This window comes from Falco punctatus, assembly GCF_963210335.1.
Source record: "Falco punctatus genome assembly, chromosome: 3".
Classification (NCBI taxonomy): Eukaryota; Metazoa; Chordata; class Aves; order Falconiformes; family Falconidae; genus Falco; species Falco punctatus.
In genome coordinates, this window is record NC_137582.1 from 35,118,751 (window position 1) to 35,141,749 (window position 22,999).

Here is a 22,999-nt window from a genome sequence, read left to right on the forward strand (position 1 = left end):
CCCCTTCCTTCTTCTTCCCCCTGTTTATATACTCAGCATGATGCCATATGGTACGGAATACTGCTTTGGCTAGTTTGGGTCAGCTGTAGCTGTCCCCTCTCCCAATGTCCCATGCCCCTTCAGCCCTCTCGCTGGCAGGGCCCAAGAAACTGAAAAGTCCTTGACTGAGTATAAACATCACCCAGCAACAACCAAACCCATCCGTGTGCTGTCAGCATTGTTCTCACACCAAATCCAAAACACAGCGCTGCACCAGCTGCTAAGAAGAAAATTAACTCTGTCCCAGCTGAAACCAGGGCACTGGTTTGTGCACATCAGGGAGCAGTAAAAGCCTGGCTCATCCACTGAAGAGGATGAGCTGGGAGCCGAGAGTGGCCGCAGCACAGGCAGGAGGGCACTGCCCTCCCAGATGAAGCCATAGCCCTACTGCATCAGGGCAGGGTGGTGAGAGGGACAGGGTCTATCGATATTCCCAGACAAGGTGAAGTATTGAGTCAGGTCTGAGGTGAGCCCAGGGATCTCCTCAGGAGAGGCAGGAGACATGCCTAGAGACAAGGCTACCTACAGTATAGGTGCAAGTCTATCCAAGAAACCCACAAACCAAGACAGCCTGTCTTCTCCCTCCCTCTGCTTCTTACTAGGTTCTAGTCACAAGATTAAGTCAACCACCTTAAACGAGGATATCATATAACCTCAGTTTTGTGGTTCAATAGGTTGTTGTAAGCTTCTCTTACAGAGAACATATTTTAAAAATCTTCCTTTGAAGAAGAACTTTGTATTGATGGCATACAGTCCTCAAACCCAGCAATAAACAATACAAAGAAGAAATCTAGCCAGAGTTCCTCAAGATCCCTTTTTTTGCCAGGGCTTGTGTATGCAGAATTGCCAATGTGCAGATCATTGGGGTCAGAGAAAGGGTCTGACTGACTGCTGAATTAAAGGTCTCATCACTAAATAAACTTAACTCATAAAGTAATTAACAGCTTCCCTTGAAAATTCTCAGAAAATTAACTTTTTACTCAAAGAGTAAGTGCAGTAATTCAGAGTATGATTTAGTGCATTCTTTATACATAATAAACAGGATGAAACACTGCAAAAGTGAGTGCAAAACTATGCAATTTCAAACAAACTCTCATCTTCATGCTGATAATAAAAGCTGTATCACATTGTGCCTAATCACAGCAGACCAGAAGACTTCTGTGTGCACAGTTTAATATCAATATACAGACAGCTAGGAATTATCACTAGATTAATTGTATGTATAAGAAACCAGACAGTGGAGTGCTGTGGTATGGGTAGCATGGTCTTTTAGCTAAGCCTAAGCACACGAGCTACTCTTGTGCCCTTTTGTTTTCTGAAGAAGCAGGAAACACTGGATAGACAACCTGGCTGTGGTGTAGCTTTACCTCTGGAGTCACCAGCAGTGTATTTGTACTTCTCTGAAGCATGAGAAATGCAATGTAAGCTGAAACACAATAATATTCTCTCCCCTGTGCTGTGAAGGAGTCATTACAGTACAGTTTTGCTCAGTAACACCAGGAATATACAGCTGTAGTGCGTCTGTCTCTGCTTTATGTCTTTCAAGCCTCAGCTTGCCTCCATTGAGTCCTATTATACAGTCTCTGATCATGTTGCACTTCAAGGCTGCAGAGAGAGGTGCTAGAATTCCCCAGGTAAATAGTCATGGACCAACCTGTTTCTGCATTCCTTTGTGCTGTCAGTTAGTGTTTAGTTTATTCACTGGAAGGAAAAAAATGTTTATGACCTTCATAAAAGAAGAAGAGCTATTGCTGTTTAAATACTCTTGTGGAAGTTTTCATTATCCACAGAATGGCTAATCCCTTTCTGAATGCTATTCAAGCTCTTGGCTTTTATTATCTAACTCACAAAGAAACAAATGACATTATAATTCGGGGAAGCTGGGTCAGATGCTGCAGTTCCGTCAAGATCCTCAGTTTTAGCCAAGTAGGACACTGTGAAAACTGAGAGCTGAGGAACAGTTTTTAAAGAAATGCAAAGTCTCTGCATTTTTGTATTAATATTTTTGCTTTTTACTCAAATTATAAGCTGGATACGGTTCAAAAACTGTTACATCCTACTCAAAACTGGTATCTCTAATGCTGTTTTAGCTGATGGCAGTCTCAACAGAAACTTTTGTAATAGATATGTGAGTATGTGAGCATGAATATATAATACAAAAAGAAACTCATTACATTTCATGCACACCAAGTTTGTGTGAAGCTGTAGTTACCCCCTTTGAATTATTCTGCTGCTACTAAGACAGAAGGACAAAAGAAGATGTCTGTAGGGTTCATAAAGCTCTGGTGGGGATGGATCCTTGAGTCCTCGTGGTAGGGACTGTCCCGGGAACTCAGCCCCTCCTTCTCTGAAAATGACTCTGTTGGCCAGTGCTGATTGCTTTTCAGCCAGGTTTGCAGCTGGGTACAGGGCTGCTTTGGTGTAGCTTTACTAAGTAAGGTGTCTCTAACTCTAAACCAGAGGTGAGCCTATAATTCAAAGGAAAAAAAGAAGTCTACACCACTTTTATGTTCATTTCACAGTTCATGGTGAGAAATCATTCTTATTTTTCAAGCTCCTAGAGTGCTAAGCTGAGAAAATGGGCCTTCAGTAATTTTCTTTTAATTGGGAGCTCAGCAGTACAAAGGTGGCACAGGCTGGTATATATTTTGAAATAGCCTGCTGCAGCTAGCACTGTGGCAATAATTGAGTCTAGATGTGACTAAAGTATAGTCCATATAATGGCAATAATAGGTGCCAAAGTCAGGCGTTCTTTCATAGGTGATAAAAGGATAATTTAACACATGCTATATCTGATTCTTTTTTCAGTGAGTAACATCAGATCAGGGTTTCAGTTCCTACTTTAGTTAACTATTAAAGGACTCACCAATAACTTTATTGCTGCCACTTATTTTTAATACGTTTTGTCCAACCTTTTTTTCCCCCAATTTTCTATGACTTTCTTTAAGAAATTCTCAGTTACATGAGCATATTTTTGGAAACTGTTGCTGACATGAATGTGAAATATACAGCTGCAGGTTATAGTTTGAAAATGTACTCCCTCGGTCAAAACTTTTTCTTGTGTTCCTCAGCCCTTTTTACTGGCATCTGCCCCCAGTTATCCTATCAAAACATCACAGTTAAAATTGGAGGGCCCATTCAGAAACCTAAACATCTGCATTTATGCCATCTCAAATATCCTGAGTAACTAAATACCCTCCTGGGACTGGCAGGTATGGACAGGACTATGTGAGACTTATTCCTTTGTGGAGAATTTAAAGGAGGATCTAATATGACACTAAATACCTGTGTTTAGGCATCTAAATTACTTCCTTGGTGTCTCTTTTTTGAATCCTAGCAAGCAATGCCTGAGGAGTTAAGTGTACGGTATTGACATTGACTCCAGTAGGACTCATGGACTCTCAGTACTTCTCCAAGTCAAGCCATGAGGATTACAACCACTGAGAAACTTGTGTGGTATATAGATACCTCAATTCAATCTCACAATCCTCAGAGCCTGCCCTCAGCTGTGGAGCTGCCCATGCTGCTTTTGTTCAGGAAGCAAGAAAATTCTCAGTCTGGACTTGGACCAAGTTGCCTTTGACTTAATAAGTCCCTGTGCCCTGTTCATATAGCTCATGCCCACACCCCGTCCGTGCACATACAGGAACTCTCCCCTCCCTGTATTTTTGTAGGACTATCTCAAATATGTCTTTAGATGTTCTACTCTGGATTCTGCACAAAATATAGATTTGTTCCCAGTAGCATTTGGTAATGGGGTAACCTCTCAAGCCGCCTTCCAACAACCCTGCAGCTTTCCCTGAGATACTTAACCCTGTATTCTGCTCCTTGGGCCAAACACTGGCTCTTTAGCAATCCCTTGCTGGTTTCTCCCTCTCTGTCTTCCCTTTGCTTCTCCCTCTGCAGTGCCCTCCAGCCACTAGCATTTGCTGTTTGCTTCCCTGAACCAGATGCATAGCCTGCCTTCTTGGGATCCCAGTAGATGCCAGGAATATTTCTGCCAGTGGATCTCAGGATTTCTGTTCTCCCATGGGAACATCTGGGATGAGTGCTTACCTAATCCTACTCTTCTGGTAGCTCTGCTTTGTACAGTAGCTCATTACTTAGCATAGACAACCCCGATATGAAACAGACAGGACCAACTCCCTTCACTGCCTCACAGACTTTGAGTCTCCAAGTGCCACCTCTCTGATGCAGGGCTGCAGAGCTCTGAGATAGGACGTTTTAATACTTTGCAGCTGAAACTGTTCCTCTTTGCATGAACTAAGAGCTCATTGACTATGAGTTAATACCTGTCCTGAATAGGATGAAAGAAAGCAATCTGAACATGACTTCAGCAGCCGCAGGGCTCTACTGGGAACAGAAAGTTCCTGCTACAATAAGTGATCATGGTGAAATGTATTTGAGTATTCACAAGAGATTCTTATGATAAAGAACATATATGAGATGGGTGTTACATGCTTATTCTGGCATGCTTCCTGTGCACCTTCAGTATCTATTTAATGTAGACTTTATGGATGTCATGTTACTATAACATAAAATCACAGCGTCACAGCATAGTTGAGGTAGGAAGCGACATCTGCAGATCATCTTGTCCAGCTGTATTATGGGCCACTGAGGCACATCTATACCAGTAGGTGCAGGGAAAGTCTTGTCCCTCCTCTGTACGGTGGATGGGCTGAAAAACCTGAGCTGGCAGCGCATGTGCTAACACTAACATGTGCAGCACGCCAGGAGAGCTGTGGGACAGAATGTGAAACATAAGCTACCACAAACACACCCACTTCTGGAAAGAAGTATAGATGTATAGGTGCTGCACAGTATCTTTGTCATTATACTGTGTCTGCATCTCAGCTGAAGGGTCAACATAGGCTGCAGTGTCAGATTTATTGGCTCAGAGTTTTACTAGCTTATGGGTCTCCCTGGCACTCTGTTATTCTGTGTAAGTGTGCTTAATCTTTCAGCTAGGTGTTGCATTAAGCAGCCTTCCTGGTGGGTGACTGATGCTGCTCCCTCTGCTTGAAAGGATCCATATCAAGTTCAAATTAAAGACTGTCTGAGAGATTCATTAAAAACAAAGGCTGTGAAGGGTAGAGTCCAATGACAGGATCTAAAAGATACTTTTGGTATTATAGATACTTTTGGTATTAAGAAAATTTTAGGTATTATAGGTTAATTCTTTGCATTGCTGGAATTAGTGGGATGAATTCTGTATTCTAAATTATGAAAAAAAAAGGTTGCTAAAAATAGTAACAACAAAATTTTATCAAGACTTTAGGCTGAAATCTGTTTGGCAAATTTCCAGTCCCCGGAGATTTTTATTTATCAAGTATAGAGTCTTGGCTAAATTACAAGGAAAAATATCCAGAAGTTAATAGTTCAACAAGTTTTATATTTGTTTGAATCAAAAGTATCTGCAAAGATTATGAAAGTAGAGAAATTTTTTCAGAGAGGCAACATGCCATGTAGCATGATCCTTGCTCAGTTATAGTGATTCATGGTAAGCAAGCCCTATTCTTTTCAATCACAAATGTTGATTTAATTTTCTCAGCATTCCTGAAAACCAGGCCTCAGTGGGATGCATTCTTAATATTATGCATTTCTATATTTGCTGTTGGATACCTTCATGGCTTTCTAAATTTTCACCTGCATTGCTATGGAGACCACTAAAATCCGATTATCATTGCTGAAGGAAATGTACACCACCACCTTAGCTTGAAGAGATTAAATAATTTTGCTTTGCACACTGTTTGCTCCAAGAGCTGGTTAACACTGTCAACTTAGAACCACCCCTTCTGGGGCATTTTGCAGGAAAGTCAAGTGTGATTTATGACTTAAACTCCATTACTATGCTGATAATTCACAGCAGTAAAAAATTATACCCAGAATGATACGAAATATTTAGTTTTAGAGCTCTGCCTGTAAGAAAACAGGAAGATATGATCTACTGTAACACTAAAGAGCCTTTCAATCTGTAGTGATTTTACCAGGTCAGGATCCTATGTAGTCCTCTGAGATTCTTGCTGTTACCAACAGGACAAGCCTGGGAGCCAGCTAAATGGCCTCTCCATGCCCTACATTCACTGTCGATAATCAAGAAAGGATTCAGCCTTCTTCTGCAACCACTTGAGGTCTGCAGATGAAAAACAATTTATAAAAACATTTTTAAAGAGGCGCTCGTAAGCTCTGTGAGAGTTTTCGTTCTCCAAACACAGTGTCTTGCAACTTCACTGAAAAAAGTGAAGGTTCACACTCAAGGAGTTTGTCCCAGGCAGTGGAGGTGAGAAGGGATCTCCTCCATTTGCACATACCCACTCACTCATGCTCTTCATTTCTCAGAGGAGACCACTTCACTGCATTTCTCTTCTCTGAAGAACCATGTAGTTTAACAGATGAGACAAACCACACACAAAAGGGGGATGAAGGTGATTGGTAAAAAGCTTGAGCTTGTCCCCTATAAAAAAATACCTTTGAAAAGTGCTATCTGAGGAAGCTGCTGGAATTCTAACATCTGCTCGAGTTCTTTGTTCTCTTGAGTAGGTAGCAGCAGCAGATGTGCTCTCTTTGTAGCTCTGTACTAAAAGGGGTTTCACAGAGCTTCTGCATATGATAGAGCAGTCAGCAATGTCATTTGTCTACATGGCTGCCTGCATGCAATTCCATGGGAAGGGATTTTTTTATCTCTCTCTTTTTTTTTTTTTTTTTGCCATTATTGATTGTCTGCTGCTATCATGTTATCTTGTGAAGTGTCTTGGGTCCTCCAAAACCAATGTGGAACAGATTGGTCAGAATGAGCCACATTTAAGCTGGTAGCACTCCTGAATTACTGTTTCTCTACCTTGTTGGTCTACCACAAAAAACACTCAGAACTTGCAATTCACTTACAAATGATCGTCACATAAATGGAGGAGTATCCAAATCTCAAAGGTCACTCATCCTTGAAATCAGGAAAATTGATTTTATATAGCTTGCTGCCGAAAACTACTTCTGTGTTCCTGAGACATGACCTGATTCATTTGCTCTCTGAAGCCTGCTACATTAAAGAATAGTGCTCAATGAACAGATTTGTAAAACAGCATTTCATACACTGATACATTGATTACAAGTAATGCAATATGTGACCACAAACACAGTAAACCTCCTGACATATATCACTGAAAATTGTCCTGTATAGAACTAAGAAAAGAAATGTCTAGGCATTTATTTGCTTGGTATCACATATTGCATAAAACATGGTCCTCCTGTGTAAAGTAGAGTAATGATGGAGACCAGAATATAAAATATTGTCTATTGACAAAAAAAAAACCCAACAAAAAAAACCCGCAAAAAACTCACAACCCAAATTCATCACTTCAGACACTGATTTATATGTTTTATGCACAATGATTTGTGTAACAATTGTGTAGAAATTGTAGAAATCAGAATTTTGATTGACTAGAAATATGGATTGTGGCATAGCTCCACTGCTGATACAAACTACCTGTTGCATTTTGATTTGCTGTTTTTAACTACAACACTGTTTTTGTAGACAAGGCAATCAAGCCATATAAAGATGGTCAAAGGGTAAATTAGAAAAAACCCCAGATAGTTTTGTATTCCTGAAAGCTTTCCTATTTTAATCAATTCTGCTTGTCAGTTTAAAAAGATACCTTTCTACTGTGTGTATGAATTAAAATATCTTTTTTGCAAATACATTGTGAACGTTATATTTGCTAAATGTTTACTTTTTCATAATTCCTTTCAGTTTAACATAGTAAAGAGAGAGAAAAATGAAATTTAAAAAAAGATATTAAATTAAGAAATTGTGCTTTAAAAGTTTAAGAATATTTTGAAAACACTTGTCTGTGGTCTTCCCCTGCTAGTTAGAGATAGCAAACATAGCCTGCATGGGAATTATTTAAATAACTGCAGCTGAAATAACTTTATAGAACATTAAGCCAAATTCTTTGCTGGTTTAAGACAGTGCTACCTCATTTACCCGAGAGCTGTTTTATGTATTTTCACAATAAACCCCAGCATAACATATATAAACCACTTACCTATGGAGGATGACTAATATAAGGTGAAGTGTCCAGTTGCTACTGGCAATCAATCAGTAGAAGTGGCCTGAGCAAGGGCTGCTGTCTAGGTTAATTTTTCTAGTGGTAGTGGCCAGTTGCCGTCTTGTTACGATTACATAGCCCTTCTCCTCACAGGATCAGCGTACATTTTCTTGGAGTTTGGCATTTAGATAGTGTCAGAAGTGCAGCTGTCTCATCTACAGTGTTCCCATCAATGAAAGCATAGATTTACAGTTAATGTAGTCACTCAAGTGAACAGACATCTATTAAATCCCTCACTCATCTTGTGGATTGAACAACCAGGCCAAAATTCTGAACAGCAGATTAATTTTTCGTATGATAGGCTACACATTGCCACGTGTTGAATTCTTGGGAAGTTCAACCAAAATCAGCCGGAAATTTGGAGGCTTAGCTCTTGAAAGAATAGTCAGAATCATGGCATACCGATAGGGATGTGAAAATAAATAAATATGTGGGGGAGGTTTCTTCACAAGTACGAGTACATGTGCAGCACATCCCCTTTCTGTAATTTCCTCAGTCATCCCCAGGTGAGATCCTCTCAATGATCACTCAAGTTTCAGTGCTGCCATTCAAGTTGCAGCCCTACCACACTGTATATCCTCTGCTCCTCCACCTTGTCCCACCGTGTTCCTGCTGCATGAACAATATTAGCAACCGCAATATGCGTTATCACTTTTTTTTTTTTCTTCAAATAACATGCTAAACGCTGCTGTAACTCCTCATAGGGTGAGCACTGATCCCAGTTTCTGCTTAAGAATCCAGCTGGAGCAGACACCGAAGGTACACATTTAATGACCAATACCTGCAGAGTTACCCCAGGGATGAGCTCCGTCCTTATTTTCCACAACATTAGTTGTCTCTAGTTGCGGAGAAACTTTCCTAATTGTCTAGAGCACAAAGCAATGGGAGAATATTTTTTTTCATATATGCATAGCAACACATCATAGATATATTCACATATAGTAATACAGCACAGAGCGGTCTTGCAAAGCTTCTTTTCCATTGCTTTAGGCTGCTAAATATATATAGCCAGGATAGTATTAGAAAATTTTAAATGTAACCTTTAGAAACAGTTTTGCTTGGTTAGTTGGATTTATATGGGATGGATGATATGGGAACTAGGTCTTCTGTTTTAATACAACGTGGTAATTGTGGATTAATTCTGTTCATACAAGTGTGGAACAGCAATCTTTTTTGGAGAGGTTAATCAAATGAATACTTACTATACCAACCCAAAAATGTGTATCTGTGAAAAACTCTGAGCTCTTTTTTGTCTCGAATGAGTTAATAACCCTAATAAAAACTATCTGTTTCCTGTGGTACTCAGTGTTTTTCCTAAGCAGTTTGTCAGAGGGCTTTATCCGTTTTCCAGGACTGGCTGTTGTAAGGGCACAGATCACCACAGTAGGGCTGTCAACGCTGTACGCAGGTGCCTTTACTTTCTCTCTCTCTGCCATCCTCATGGCCAGAACATTTCATTGGTGACAAATGCTCAGAGCTACAGTACTAACAGTACTAACTTGTTAAGTTGTGCTGGTTTTACTTAGTGTACAGAATCTTCCTGCATCTTTAGTCATATCCTTGGCTAGACCCTCCTTTTCCTGGGAACAGACTATCTGTAGTCAGGTCTGCCCTTAGCTGACTGTTCAGGTTGACAGCTGCTGGCCAAAAGAAACATATTTTCTCCTAGTTTAGGGTGTCCAATAGTCCTTAGCTTCACCACACACACAATCTTTCCTCTTGTGTAGAAGTCTAACCATACAGACGTTGTCTTTCTGATCTGTGGCTGCTGGACCTCATTGGGGAACTTTGGTGAGCGCTAATGATGGAAAAGCGCTACAAGTTTATTTCAGGGAGGATAAAAGCCTGAAAACATGGAACTGAAGCCTGTCCATGCAGACATGGAACAAGATTACTGTCTCAGAGTAAAGAATTTATGAGACCAGAAAATCTTTTCAGTGCTTTGTATTGGACTCAAGGCAAAGAGGCAGGATTGTATTACTTATGTGGAAAACTCCTCCACTCCTCTAATAATTTTGCATTATTTTTATAATCGTTTTCCCAACAGGTTCAAAACTCAAAAATATTTGTCTTTGTCCCTAATGGCAATAAATGGGGCTCATAATGGATCTTCATATGAGAAAATAAAAAATATACTGGAATATAATCCTGACTACAATATAATTGAATAAATTGTATTTTCTATACTTTATATAATCATGCAAAGGGTTAAGTATGCCTCTGTTCCAAATATATTTGCCCATAAAGTGTTAGAATGATTGATGTTTTAACCATCTAACACTGCAGGATGTTCTTCCTCCTTATTCTTGGCTGATTGATGCCTTAATTTCAGTAATAACTGCCCTCATGCCTGGTATGATCCAACACAGAATTTAAGATTGCCAAACTGAATTTTTTTGGTTATGTTTATTACATAAGATCTTGACAGACAAGTACAGAAAATGAAATTATCTTTACTTTATTATCTTTTTTCCTCTCCATTCAGTTATATTCCTTATTTAAATTTTCTAGACTATTGAAGATTCTTCTGAACATGGAAACTAGAAACTTTTGAAGTTCTCGGCCTACCTTGTCTACTAAAAAGGAATTAGAAATTATTTCAATTGGCTACTATTTAATCTGTAGCAAGGTTCTTTCAGAGTGAGGAACTGGCCCTGTATTGTGCATAATAAGAGTAAGTTGTTTATAAATTTTACAAACTTGTGCAAAATCTGGCATAGCTGTAGTAATACGGACAACACATTTAGAAAAGTAGAAAATTAAATACCATGTATAGATCACACACATTTCAAAATAGTCTTGCTTCCCAACAATATCAATATAATTTTAAAATATTCTTTTATAATTTATGGATGAGTTTTTCTTCGTTTGTATAGCAGCACCTTGTATATAGAATAATAAACTGTGAATAAAAAGTGTTTTTGAATACTAAACAGAAAATGATAAATATTCTTAACATATTTTTGTAAGTAATATTCACACTGCTTTAGTGATACATGAAACTTGGAAGCTTCCAAGATTAAGAAAATGCATTCCTCAAATTCAATGAAATATCACCACTGGGCCCCTCTTCTCTTTCACCCCACTGAAGAATTCCCTCTTTTCAGGAAGTTTTCATTTCTTCTCTGTCATTTTTTAACACAGGACTTGTCCTTAAATTTCTCAAACTGTCAAAATGATAACAGGAGTTATCACATTATTTTTTCTATCTTACTTACTTACGTAAGGTAAGTACTTCATATTATGGGTGCCTGTTTCTGTTTGTTCTGGTTGGAAAGTTTGTGAAGCACAAGTTGTATTACAGAGCTTTAATTGGTATTTTTCCATGAGAGAAATAAACTTTTTCCTGGAAAGTTTCTTACAGTCACATTTTAAGAGAAGAAATTACAAAACTGAATTAGTGCATAAATCAGAGAAAATATTTATTTACAGACATGTAAAAATTATGTTACAACATTTTAAAGAAAACTGTAATGAACCATCAATCTGCTCTACATGGGCAAACCCTGAACGTTTTAATTCTAACTTGCAGTGGCACCTATTAAAAATATGTCTGCTTACAAGATTGCAGCTATCTACATAGTTTAAGTACAATGATTTTTCAGAACTAAAAATGGATCTACAGAGAAAACTAATAAGAACTGCAACAATATGTAATACAAGAGTTTACAAAAGTAAAAATATTTTTTCTTGATCCAAACTTTAAAGCTTTTTAGTAAATATTTTCCATTCATGCAGCTGAACAGGTTAGAAATGAATATCTGAAATACACAGAGTGTATAGGTCTGTGTAGAAAATGAATTGGTGTAATTTGGGACTGTCCATAAAGGATTTTATAAGACTGTTGACTACCCAAACCAACTGACAAGATCCTTTATGTTTTCTGTTCTTCCATATTGCAAGGGATGAGCAATGTTAAAACCCCACAACTGACAAAACCCATGTAAAACAAGTAGAAGTAGTGATGACAAACAACACCCAGCATACTGCATACATGAAAAGTAGAGAACTATCAAGCTCTGTGGAAGCTGCCAGCATCCTCTGTAGTGATTTGAAGCAAACATGCCATTAAGAAACCTTGCTAGGAATCGACTGCATGGCACAAGCTTCTGGCTTGCAAATGAAATACTGCCTCATGGTGTTATCAGAGGTGTCTTTTTGTGTTCAAAATATATTCACGACTTAAACTATGGTGTGAAACAGTGTCAAGACTATGATGGTGCAATCATTTCCGTAAGTATATAATCTAAAGGTAATGATTGGAAAGAATTTATAATAATCTAGTAGAGTGCTTTCTTTGATTATTAGCTCGTTTGGAATGGAGGTGGTGGAGAAATGATACACATAGCTGTTACTCTCATGTAGTTTATTAACACCAACATCAGAACTGATCCCCTTGGATGACATTCTGCATCTTTTAAATGAGCCAACATATTATATAATTGAAATGGGCAAAATGCCCATTGAGCTGCTGAGGTTTGGAGTTCTTTTTTTTTAATTGTCAGCCAACGATGGAGATCACAAAACAGCAATTCTTTTTGCATTTTTACAGTTAAAAATGATCATAACCTATACTAATAGATAGAAAGTGGAGAAATATTTCACACTTTGATTTGATCTAATTTTTCAGTTACACAGAAGTATTTTTTGCTGTACTTTTCTGGGAGAGTCAGCCTAGGTGGATTCTCAAGCTGTGATTTTTTATACTCAGGCATGAACGTTTATGCTATTCTTGTCTTAATTAAGTAGCAAGGTACTACTCAGCACTTAGGTAAACCATGTAACACCACAGAAAATAGACAAGTTAAATATAAGATACACAAATATAAATGAAAGTGCTATGTTACATAGTCTCCTAGTGAAGAAAATTCCCGCTCAGTAATAAATAATTAAATTCAAATGTATGCTTCTCTTCCAAATGTTTGAAGAGTATCAGTCCCTCTTTGATGATGGTTCTCATGCTGGAAATGTGACTGGAGACCTGGAGCTCCCACCTCCTCATACCCCCACTGTTTGAGGTGAACCTACCATCTCAGAAACTGCTGTTTTTTATAGAAGTTGAAAGTTTGATCTGTTGAAGAGTCTTTCTGGTACCTTTCTTTTTCTCTTGCTTTCAGCCTACAGGGAGTGATTGAATGGGCAAGGCAAGGGTTCATCTTTGTGTTGCTGGATGATCCCAAATACAAACTACCCCTGGCCATGAATATCAGTGGATGTCAGGGCTCCATGCTGCAGACTGGCACACAGCTGGGTCTGAGATCCATTTGACTGTGTAAGGTACTTCTTAAATTAATGTCTCTCCCTCTTGGAAGGCTGTAGCTATTAAGTATCTTTTTTTCCCCTGCAATCACTTTAAAGACATGTATTTTTCTATTGGAGTATATATCACATAAAGACATAGATAAATATCTATTCCTCGTTTCATGCCATCTGTGATGCTAAGGAGGTCTAGCTTTGGGATGGTGAACGAGTTGGTACTTTCATTAGAGAAGACGACCTTGTGCCCATATCGTATATGCTTTGATACCCTTAATATCTCAGTAACACAAGAGAAATAAGGCATCCGCTCTGTTTGAAAGGAAATATGATTTATTAAGAAATTCTGTACTGAGGTTCCCCCTACAACATCTGTAATAATTAATTATTCCAACTGCAGGCTTTTAGGAGGGCTTTAGTGGTTCAGGAGTGGAAAGACTACTGCCAGAAAATAAATCAAAAAGTAGCCAGTAGGCTAACTCAGGCTGTCAGATATTGGCAGTCTATAAGTAATTTACCTGGCTAGACAGGAGACTGACTGTTGTATGGTAACAACAAACTGCCTTTAGAAACTTGCAGGAACAGCTGTAACAACTGTCTGATGCATGGTGTCCCGGAGAGTGCTTATCTGAAGAAAGGGATTTACAGGAGGATCCAATTTACAGGTTATCAAGGATTGCTCTCTTATTTTGACATTTTCACTTTTTAGCAGCTAACCCTATTAATAAACATAATTATTTCCAATGACAAATATAAATAAAATAATGGAAAATACCATACAATGTATTTAATTGTGACACTGATCATAATGATCCATAATGATCTTGTTTGAATTAAGCTGTAAACAAAGAAGTGCAATATCACCTGACTCTAAATATGGTAAAACAGTAAAACATGCTAATCATAAAAATAGCTTTTAGAAATATACATTTGTATACAGTGTTTCCCACACCTGTTAAATATGTCCTTCATATTATTATGATACAGTACATTGGCCTTTAAGACGTCAAAATTAAAAAAATAATACCAATAATTAGCCAGAGAAAAACACATTTACAATCTAAACCATAAAAATCTGACAATTGTACAGCTTAGAACATATAAGAAATGGAGTTTCTAATATTTGAACAGTAACGTCCATTTTAATAACTAAGTTGAGTTTTCATACAAATTGAATCAAAGGTGTTGCTAGCCAGTAAGAAACCGCAGTTCACAATTTTCCGTGGGCAAGTCAGACTTTCTCTTCTCAGCCTTCAGGGGGTTCACACATGACATCTCATCACTTGATCTGTAGAAACTGAGAAATGAAACGTTCGCTTTAGTATGAAGGCACAGAATTTCTTCCAGCAGAACTTCAAAAGGAAGCCAAGACAACTGGGGAAAAGACGGAAGAGGACTATGATTTGGCTTTTTCACAAATCAATCAAATACCGATATTTGTCAGGCTTTACCCCCCTAACCCTTTGAGGGCTAAAAGAAAAGTCCTGTACCCGGAGCAGTGGATAATCAGGACTGTGCGACGATCCTGAGTTAGACTGTGTGTCCCAAAATAACCACAGTGATTCAAGGAAGAGGTGTTGAGGCTGAAGTACACCTCCCCTCAATAATGCTTGGCAAACAACTGCCAAATAATTTCTATTTTAGTAGCAGAAAATAGAAGAATGTATCTTAGCTGCTTTGCAATGAAATGCTTCATTTACGTAATAGCATTCAATCTAAATAAATTGTGTGTAGGATTCTTTGCTTCTGTCCCATTGCACTATTTATATACCTTATTCCAGACCATTTACATTGACTGTGTGCTTTCAGCAATGCTTATAGTTACCAGATAGAAGGATCTTTCCTCAGTAGCTTCCTTTGACATAATCTATTTTATTATTGTTCTTGTGTACATGCTTTAACTTTATTTGCATATCCTTTAATTTCTTATGTTGTTTTACCAGCCGCAGTGTGAAACTGCAAAAGTCCTGTGTCAGCCAACACTTTTGAGGGTTAGACTTCCAGCAGAGGCTGGAAGCAGGTTGCATCTAAAAAATCTGAGAGTCCTGCTACGTGACCCATTAGTGCTACCAGCTTCACCTAGGCATTCAGTGATGCTGCAGGGGAGTGTAAGACATACCAGCTCAACCTACCCACAGAAAAACTGACAACACTTTCCCAGTCATATGTGTTTGGAAAACTGACAGTAGAAAATGTTAACAGAAGTAGATGGTTTCTTTTTTTAAGTGAAATTTTCAACCTTTTTTCTTTTTCTTTTTTTTTTTTTTTACTTTTGACAAGAAAAATGTTTCTCAGCCAATTTCTTTTTCACTTTTTTTTTTGCTATATAATTTTCTATAACTGAAACTGAAAACAGCTGACAAAACCTGGTGCACTTCTGATCAAAACCTGAAAAATTTCCAAATGTTCTCAGCCAATTTCCTCCTCCTTCAGTGAGTTTTAAGCCTGCCTTTTTCTTCCCCAGAAAAGAGGGAAATTTATTGAAAAATTGTTTTTTCAATCAAAAGGTTTTATCAGAAACATCAGAGTCCCTGCAGGACTGGCCTCCTGCCCTTTGAAGTATCCAGCCATCAGATTTCCTCGTCACTGCAAAGTGAGCACAGGATTTGTGGTTGTACCCTTCACAGGTAACCGGGATTAGGGGAAAATGCTCATTTGAGAGGCCCCAGAAGTTTCTTCTTTCAGTTAAAATATGCTGAAATCTTTATTTTCTACTTGCATAGAGAAAAACCTTCATCTCCCCTATTTTTAGCTTCTGATCCCTGGACAGACTTAACCATATGAAAAAGATTTTTAAATTGTCCCCTTAAGTCTGAGAGAGGCCTAATGGTTGTTAAGTAGCTATTCATCTTGCAAGAAATAAAAAAAATTCCGCTGTACATCCTATTAGCTCCAGAGAGAGTTCCCCTTTTCTAGCCTTTTCTTCACCTATGCTTTGCTGTTCCATTACGCCATTATAACAAGCAATAATTATGCAAGTAAGAAGAGACAGATTTTCAAGTTATTTATTGAAGCTTTTTCCCTGCCATAAACCTTTCAAGCATTTACCTGTCACCAGCACTAAAAAGCTTCATTAGGTTACCATTATGAAGCGTTACTGCTAACCATCTGGATCCAAGTCATCAATGCTGCTTTGCTGTCGTTTAGAAACAATGATAAAAATTTACCAACCCCAGCAGTCCAAAATCTTGTGTTCTTTCTTCAGTACACGGGCTTGTTATTTGCCTCTTAAGACAAATAATCTTAAAGGCTGAGAAGAAACTTTAAATTCTGCAATAGTCAAGCTTTTATTTTCCATAGAATGACAGTAACCCAGGGCTATGATTAATCTAGTGTAATGCAATACTAATTTTATTCTATTTCTTTTTTCTGAATAGTGTGCAATTTATCAGCTGGCTTTATGTTAGTGCTGATGATATTAAAAAACCTCATGATGACTAATGTTTTTTTTAATCTTTTCATTTCCTTCCCGTTATATATATATGTAAAAAAACATTCTGACACAACAAGGATGAGCTAAATTACATTTAAGCCAGCAGTATGGCTTTCATTTGATGTAGTTCTAACAGAAAACCACTTTAGAATGTGTGATTTGAACATTATGCATTTTAAGAATTGAATAATCCAACTGAGCACATAGCCTTGGCAGCCATAGACAATATCAAAGAAACAGTATATACTGTCCTAATTGCCATCATAATCTTTGAAAAAAGCTGGAGGTAGGTTATGGAGTATTTATAGGTTCATTCTGCGCCTGAAATTATTTCTGCTGTTTTTTTCCCTATCTGGGTGGCTTTTTAAGTATAAGCTATTGGAAACAGTCTTAGGCATAATGCTGTATTTCAGCCTTCCAGAAATGCTATTGCTACTGTTATTATAGTTCCAGTATGAACCTTCTAGCATTTTTACCAGACTCAAATTATACTAGATTCAATTAATTTTAACTTTACATTATTACAATGTATATAATACTGGAAAGCCAACATTAAATATTAAACACCTCTCTAAATGAAAGTGCAGTTCAACTTAATGGGCCCCAAAGTATAATCACTAAAAATGATGGAGTAAATCAGATAAAATTCAGTAAAAATTTAGAGGGCTTTCCATCTTGTCTTTTAGAAGTTTAATGGTTTTATCACTTACCTCCCCTCAAAATCTAGATAATTCCAGTCTTTACATCTGTAGATATTTAAGAACACACTGGATACAAAGGACATTTTTTATGGGAGAGCCTGGCCGTCAGATCACCTGCTCTGCATTTATAGAAGTAGTTTGCACTCTGTATATCTCCTAAAAGCCTTTTTTGAGAAGGCAATTTCAATACATGTTAAAGACCTGCGGCACCATTCTCTTAGAGGAGGTGAGTCACTCCTCTCCCCCCAGCCTCCTCAAGCAGCTGGAAGCTGTAATGGTGACCACCGCTTCTGTGGCAGGGGACATGCTGCTGGCTTTTCTAAACTCACTTAGGTGTACTTTATTTGTCTGGGGGAAGTGTGAGTTTTGATCTCTGCTAGCTGGGTCCAAACTGAGCTCAGCCTCTTCCCTGCTCTGGTTTATTTGTTCTTCCTTAAAGTTCTGAAAAAGGGTAAACAACAGGGGTACATTCCTTGTTCTCCATAAATACCTAGCTTCCTTCTCACAGGGTTTATGGGAAAAGTGTGCTGGACTTCCTTCACCATGCTCACTTTCCAGACCTAGATGTATAGGAATAAATCTTACTGAGAGCATAAGTTCAGCATATGTCCCTGGGAGGAAGTATTAGGAATGCACCATGGCTAAATGACACAAAAGATGTACACAATTAACATCTTCCCTTGTAGTATATTAAGAAAATGTTTAGAGAACAGTCCCACAGAATATAGATGTTGCAGAATTTACTGTATGCCCTACAATAATCATAAGCAATAAGAGCATCCAGCAAGTATATACAAATATATCCATCTATCAAAATGCATGTTTTTAAACAATTGATTGCTCTAAATGGCTTTCATGATAACATTAATCTTAGAAATTCCCATAAAATGCAGCTAAACAGTGGATGGATGGTGCACACATACATGAGCTTGAAACGCGAGGCCTCAAATATGCTTCCTTTTGCTCTCCTGCCTCTTTTTCCTTGCCAGAAATCCCACCCTTAGGACTGGACGTCTGAGGTTAATAACTGTAAGGGAGGCATCTGAAGCTAATTGTTACTACTGCTTGGTTTCAGGTAAAATCACATTTCTACTTTTGTCAGGTTCCTGTTGAGCAGAAGACTCAGTGCCTGACACCTTCCCAGGCTGCTTTTGGTGTCCGACTAGGCTTTGGCAGTGGGTTATGTGTCTGCCATACATCACTTTCCGCAAAACAACTGCAAGCCCCATTAAAATGCAGCTGCTGCACTGTCCTTTCACTCACAACACTGGCCCTCATACTTGCACTACCTCAAACTGCAGTTGCAGTGCAATTGCTTTGATTGCATCTGATGCTCACTCCTAAACTGTTATCTGTATAATTGTGAATACTGAATCCAGGTCCACAGATGCCGCTTTTATGTTCTCTAGTATGGCATACTCTGTTTCATCTCTCATAATTTCTTCTGATTATGAAATGTACTTTCTGGACAGCCAAGGAGGTGAAAAACTGTATCTGCAGAACAGACTTTAAAAAAAAAAATAACACCACAAATCTTGGTTAGCCATTATTGATCCAGATATTTCTCTAAAATGAGAAAAACCAGGATGCATTACAGAAAATAGTAGTGCAAATTGCCATTCTGTTTATTTGTTGCATCTAACTGAAAACAATATCCTTCCTTTTTCTTAAGCAGGCAGCTCACATTGAGTGCAAACCCCAGTAATTTATGTTTGTAAGGTACTATGGGGGCACAGGCTTCTTTTGGTTTTTACACAGCATTCATCACCATGAATGGAAAACCACAGCAATGAACAGGGTTTACCAAAGAACCCTGGATTTGTATTAGCTCTCACAGACTTCACAATTGTGCTCATTTGAGATACACCTTGTGCTTTGCCACATAAAGCATGAAATCTCTGATTACATATATAACACAGTTAATAGGTGATTTAGTATAATGCCCTCATATGAAATGTAAACGTTCAGTTCAGTAGGTGTTAGCTGGGGAACATGAATGTGTGTTATGGGATTGTTGCTGTCATTCGTAACATTTGTAAAACGTGACAGACCAAATTATGGCACCAAAGCAGAACTTTTTATCATGACCTAGTGACAGAATATTCACTGCATATAACAAACAGGAGAAATTGTACAGTTTGGTAAATATTAATAGAGAATGATTAAAGGGAGCAGTTGAACCTTCTTTAAACCTTTCTTCCAATGATGAAACCTAATCATTATCTTTTGTACTCTGTCAATCATACTTTAATTGCTGAAAACACTACAGAATCATTTTTCTGTTCAGTGAACAGTTTAATTGCTTTGAAGTGTTAGTACTTATGTGAGTAAATCTGAGAATGGCTGTTTTACTCATAAGTAAACACAAATTTCTATCTCCTTTGTATTAAAATGCTTGGTTTCACTTGTTTGCCTGATAAAAATCAGTGGGAAGAATGAGATAGCCCTGTCAAGTACTGATTTTCCCCCTAGACCAACATATCTCTTCTTTCTCAGAGTCCTGTGTAGGCAGATTTGTGATGGATGGTTCTGGGTGTAGTGGTGGAGATGGGATCTAGTATTTGGAGAATCAGTGAGGCCATGCTGCGGCTGAGTTGAGTCAGGTGTGAGGTTGAAGGAATGGCTTTGGAATTAGAGTCACGATGGTAATTTAAGAGCTTTGTTGACTGGGACTATGACAGCAGTGAGGAGGAGGGAAAGAAGTGGATCTGTGCACCTCACTTTACTCTGTGGTTTTCCCCCTAATTGACTGCTTTTTGAAGCAAGATCTTCTTCTACAAGGTCCTTTTATAGGAGTAGAAGACTCAGGGACTAGTAGTGTAGTATCTGGTGGCAGTGGGAGGCATCTGAAGCTGGAGGCATTGGACCTTCGCAGAGTGTGGGGTGGGCTGCAGAATCTCCAAGCAGGAGAATGTGGAAGAGGTCAGAAGGTGGGAGGGTGGTGCTTCTGCAGAACTCGCTGCCCTGAAGTCTTTACCCAGAATGCACTCACAAGACTACCTCACAGTGAATACGTGCTCCCACCACCATCACCACTACATTTCATGTTCTCCCTTGGCTGATAAAGCCAAACCAAATGCAGTAAAGCCTCACTGATGCTGTCCACAGAGTTCCTCAGCTTGTACCAGAGTTCCATGACAGCAACTCAACACCTTCTGGGGATCGAGTGCCGAATGTAGCAAAGGGGAAAATGTCCCACTTTCCTTTAATCCTGAAGAAGCGTGTATATTCGTAGCAAATTCCCAGAGGTATGACTTTCATTGGAGAGCTCTAGGTGTTTTCTGCTTCTTGGGCTTGGGCCCGTTCCATGAGAAGCAAGTGTAACTGAGTATTAGCAGGATCCATGGTAAGGATCTTCCTTTATCATTCTGAATGCTATGAAGGAGATGGTTTTAGGATGCAGGGTGCTGTGAGAAGGTTGTAGAATAAAATTCATACTGAATTAACCTCTGCTTCTTGTGAGGAGTAGGAATTCCCCAGTGTGAAGCTGTGGTCCAATCAATATTAATGCTGAAGGCAATGGCTCCTGTCCTATCAATGCCAAGGGTGCAAGTTTGAACACACAGCTTATTATATAAAGGAACTGCTAAAACTTGTAGCCTGAGGCCACTCACTATGTCTACACTTTAAATAGTGTCTTTTAAAAATATATGAAAGTAGAAGCTTACTAGAACTACCTTAAACTAATTACACAGAAAGCACAGGCTAAACTTTCCCAGTATTGCCAAATTAGAGTTTAGATGGGTATCAAAAAACCAAGTGCACCCATGCAGGAAAAAGAAATTGTACACAGTGATGGTAATGAGATAAGGAGTGGCCTGTCTAATCAACAGGAGATTGTTCAGTCAGTTACTTGGAGGCAGAAGTTTTACTCAACTTAAAGACCAGGTGAAATGAGGTAAAAAGAAAATTAAAAGAGAAGGAATGGGGAGGAGAGCTTGCTGGAGGAAACGGAAGCATTTAGCATGAGATGACAGAGATACTGGGAAAGCTCAGAGTAAACCATGGGAAGGCGGGGTGGGATGAGGCTAACAATGATGAACAACAGATACCTAAATGGTGGCAATAGTGTACTGAATTAAGAAAGTCAATTAAACATACAGGATGTCTATGAAAGACTTGGTTTGGAAATGTGATCCAGATGGAAATTACAAGAAAAGCTGATCCTGTTTAAACATGTTTGGCTTGGTATTTTTCTGCATAATACTTATTTCAATACAAAGTGCACAGTAATGCATGATATATTTTTTAATGAGGGTTTCAAGAGACATTTGTTTAAAAATAAAAATTACAAAGTAAAATGGTGGACTTGGGGTTGCATTGTGGTCTGCAAACGGCACAGAATCACCTAATAGCTGAGAAGGGATTAATATAACCTTGCAAAGAAGAAGCAGAGAAGAATTTAGCCTTTTGATTCTCTATTTGGGCTGGAACATAACTTACTCATTTTGAAAGACATTATAAAACTGTACTGTACTTTTAGAAATCAATAGCAACAACAATTTGGAAACTTCAGATACACATATCAGCATAACAGCCTGGCTAAGATTGCATTTGATTAACTTCCAAATCTTCATTTTGGCAGACTGAGCTTGTTTTATTCCTCACTGATTGCTTTTTTGTTGAAATGGCAATTACAGTTCTATCACCTTCTAAATAACTTCTCTTTTCTGTGGTCCATAAATGCCTCTGTATAGATAAATCCAATCTGCCTTTCATGTTTTGGTATTAATCATGCAGAAAATCTTCTTAGTAACACATTTATATTTTCTCAAAAACTGAGACCTTTTGGAATAATTGGGTCACTAACTACAGTGGCTCTGCAATTTGTATTGAAAAAATAAAAAAAACATTTAAAATTTGTGTCTTTTTAAATGGAAAAATAATGATCTTTTGGCTTTTCAGTGTTTACCCCTCTTTACTTGTGTAAAGACTTTCAACAGAAAAATGTTTCCTCTGAGGGTTTTTCATTCAGCATTCTTGAGGCTCAAGCATACTGATAAAGCCTGTGAAATGAATGTTTTCTAGGGGAACTCAAGCTATTTACTTTCAAAGACTGACACACCAGGAAAAATGTGTGATGCATGGCAATTGCTCAATTTCAGTTAAATCTAAGAATTTGAGGATTAAGCTGATAGGCTCAAAGCCAAGCCAAACACAGGCTCCAATGGCTGGTCTGAAGCATTGCGGAGGATTTCAGTATCACAGTGAAAGTCTAGAGAGCGACAGTGTTCTTTTTCCATTCTCTCACCACTTTCCCACTGTACCTTGTACGGCTGCTTTGGTATCTATGCTAGGTTACGGTTCTGATGGATATTCTCCCTACACATGATTGGGGAATTTGGCTGCAAATAGGTGAACCAAACCCAACCCAGCATGTTCCACAAGTCATCCAAAGTCTACTGGAGTCAGTCAAAAGACAGGGAGATAAAAGAAGAGCAACTCCACCAGAATTAGTGGAAATTATG

The 22,999-nt window shown here is 38.4% G+C and overlaps 1 protein-coding gene across 9 annotated transcripts in view; it reads right to left on the reverse strand.

Annotated features, from left to right (window-relative positions):
* Positions 1-11,538: 11,538 nt before the first annotated feature.
* Positions 11,539-22,999, reverse strand: part of RALYL (RALY RNA binding protein like) — a 404,596-nt gene continuing 393,135 nt past the window's right edge. For all 9 annotated transcript variants that reach the window (XM_080381891.1, XM_080381898.1, XM_080381895.1 and 6 more), the window contains one exon: positions 11,539-14,694. In XM_080381891.1, coding sequence (XP_080238017.1) covers positions 14,677-14,694 — 18 coding nt within the window. In that variant the 3' untranslated portion in view covers positions 11,539-14,676. The remainder of the gene's footprint in view (positions 14,695-22,999) is intronic.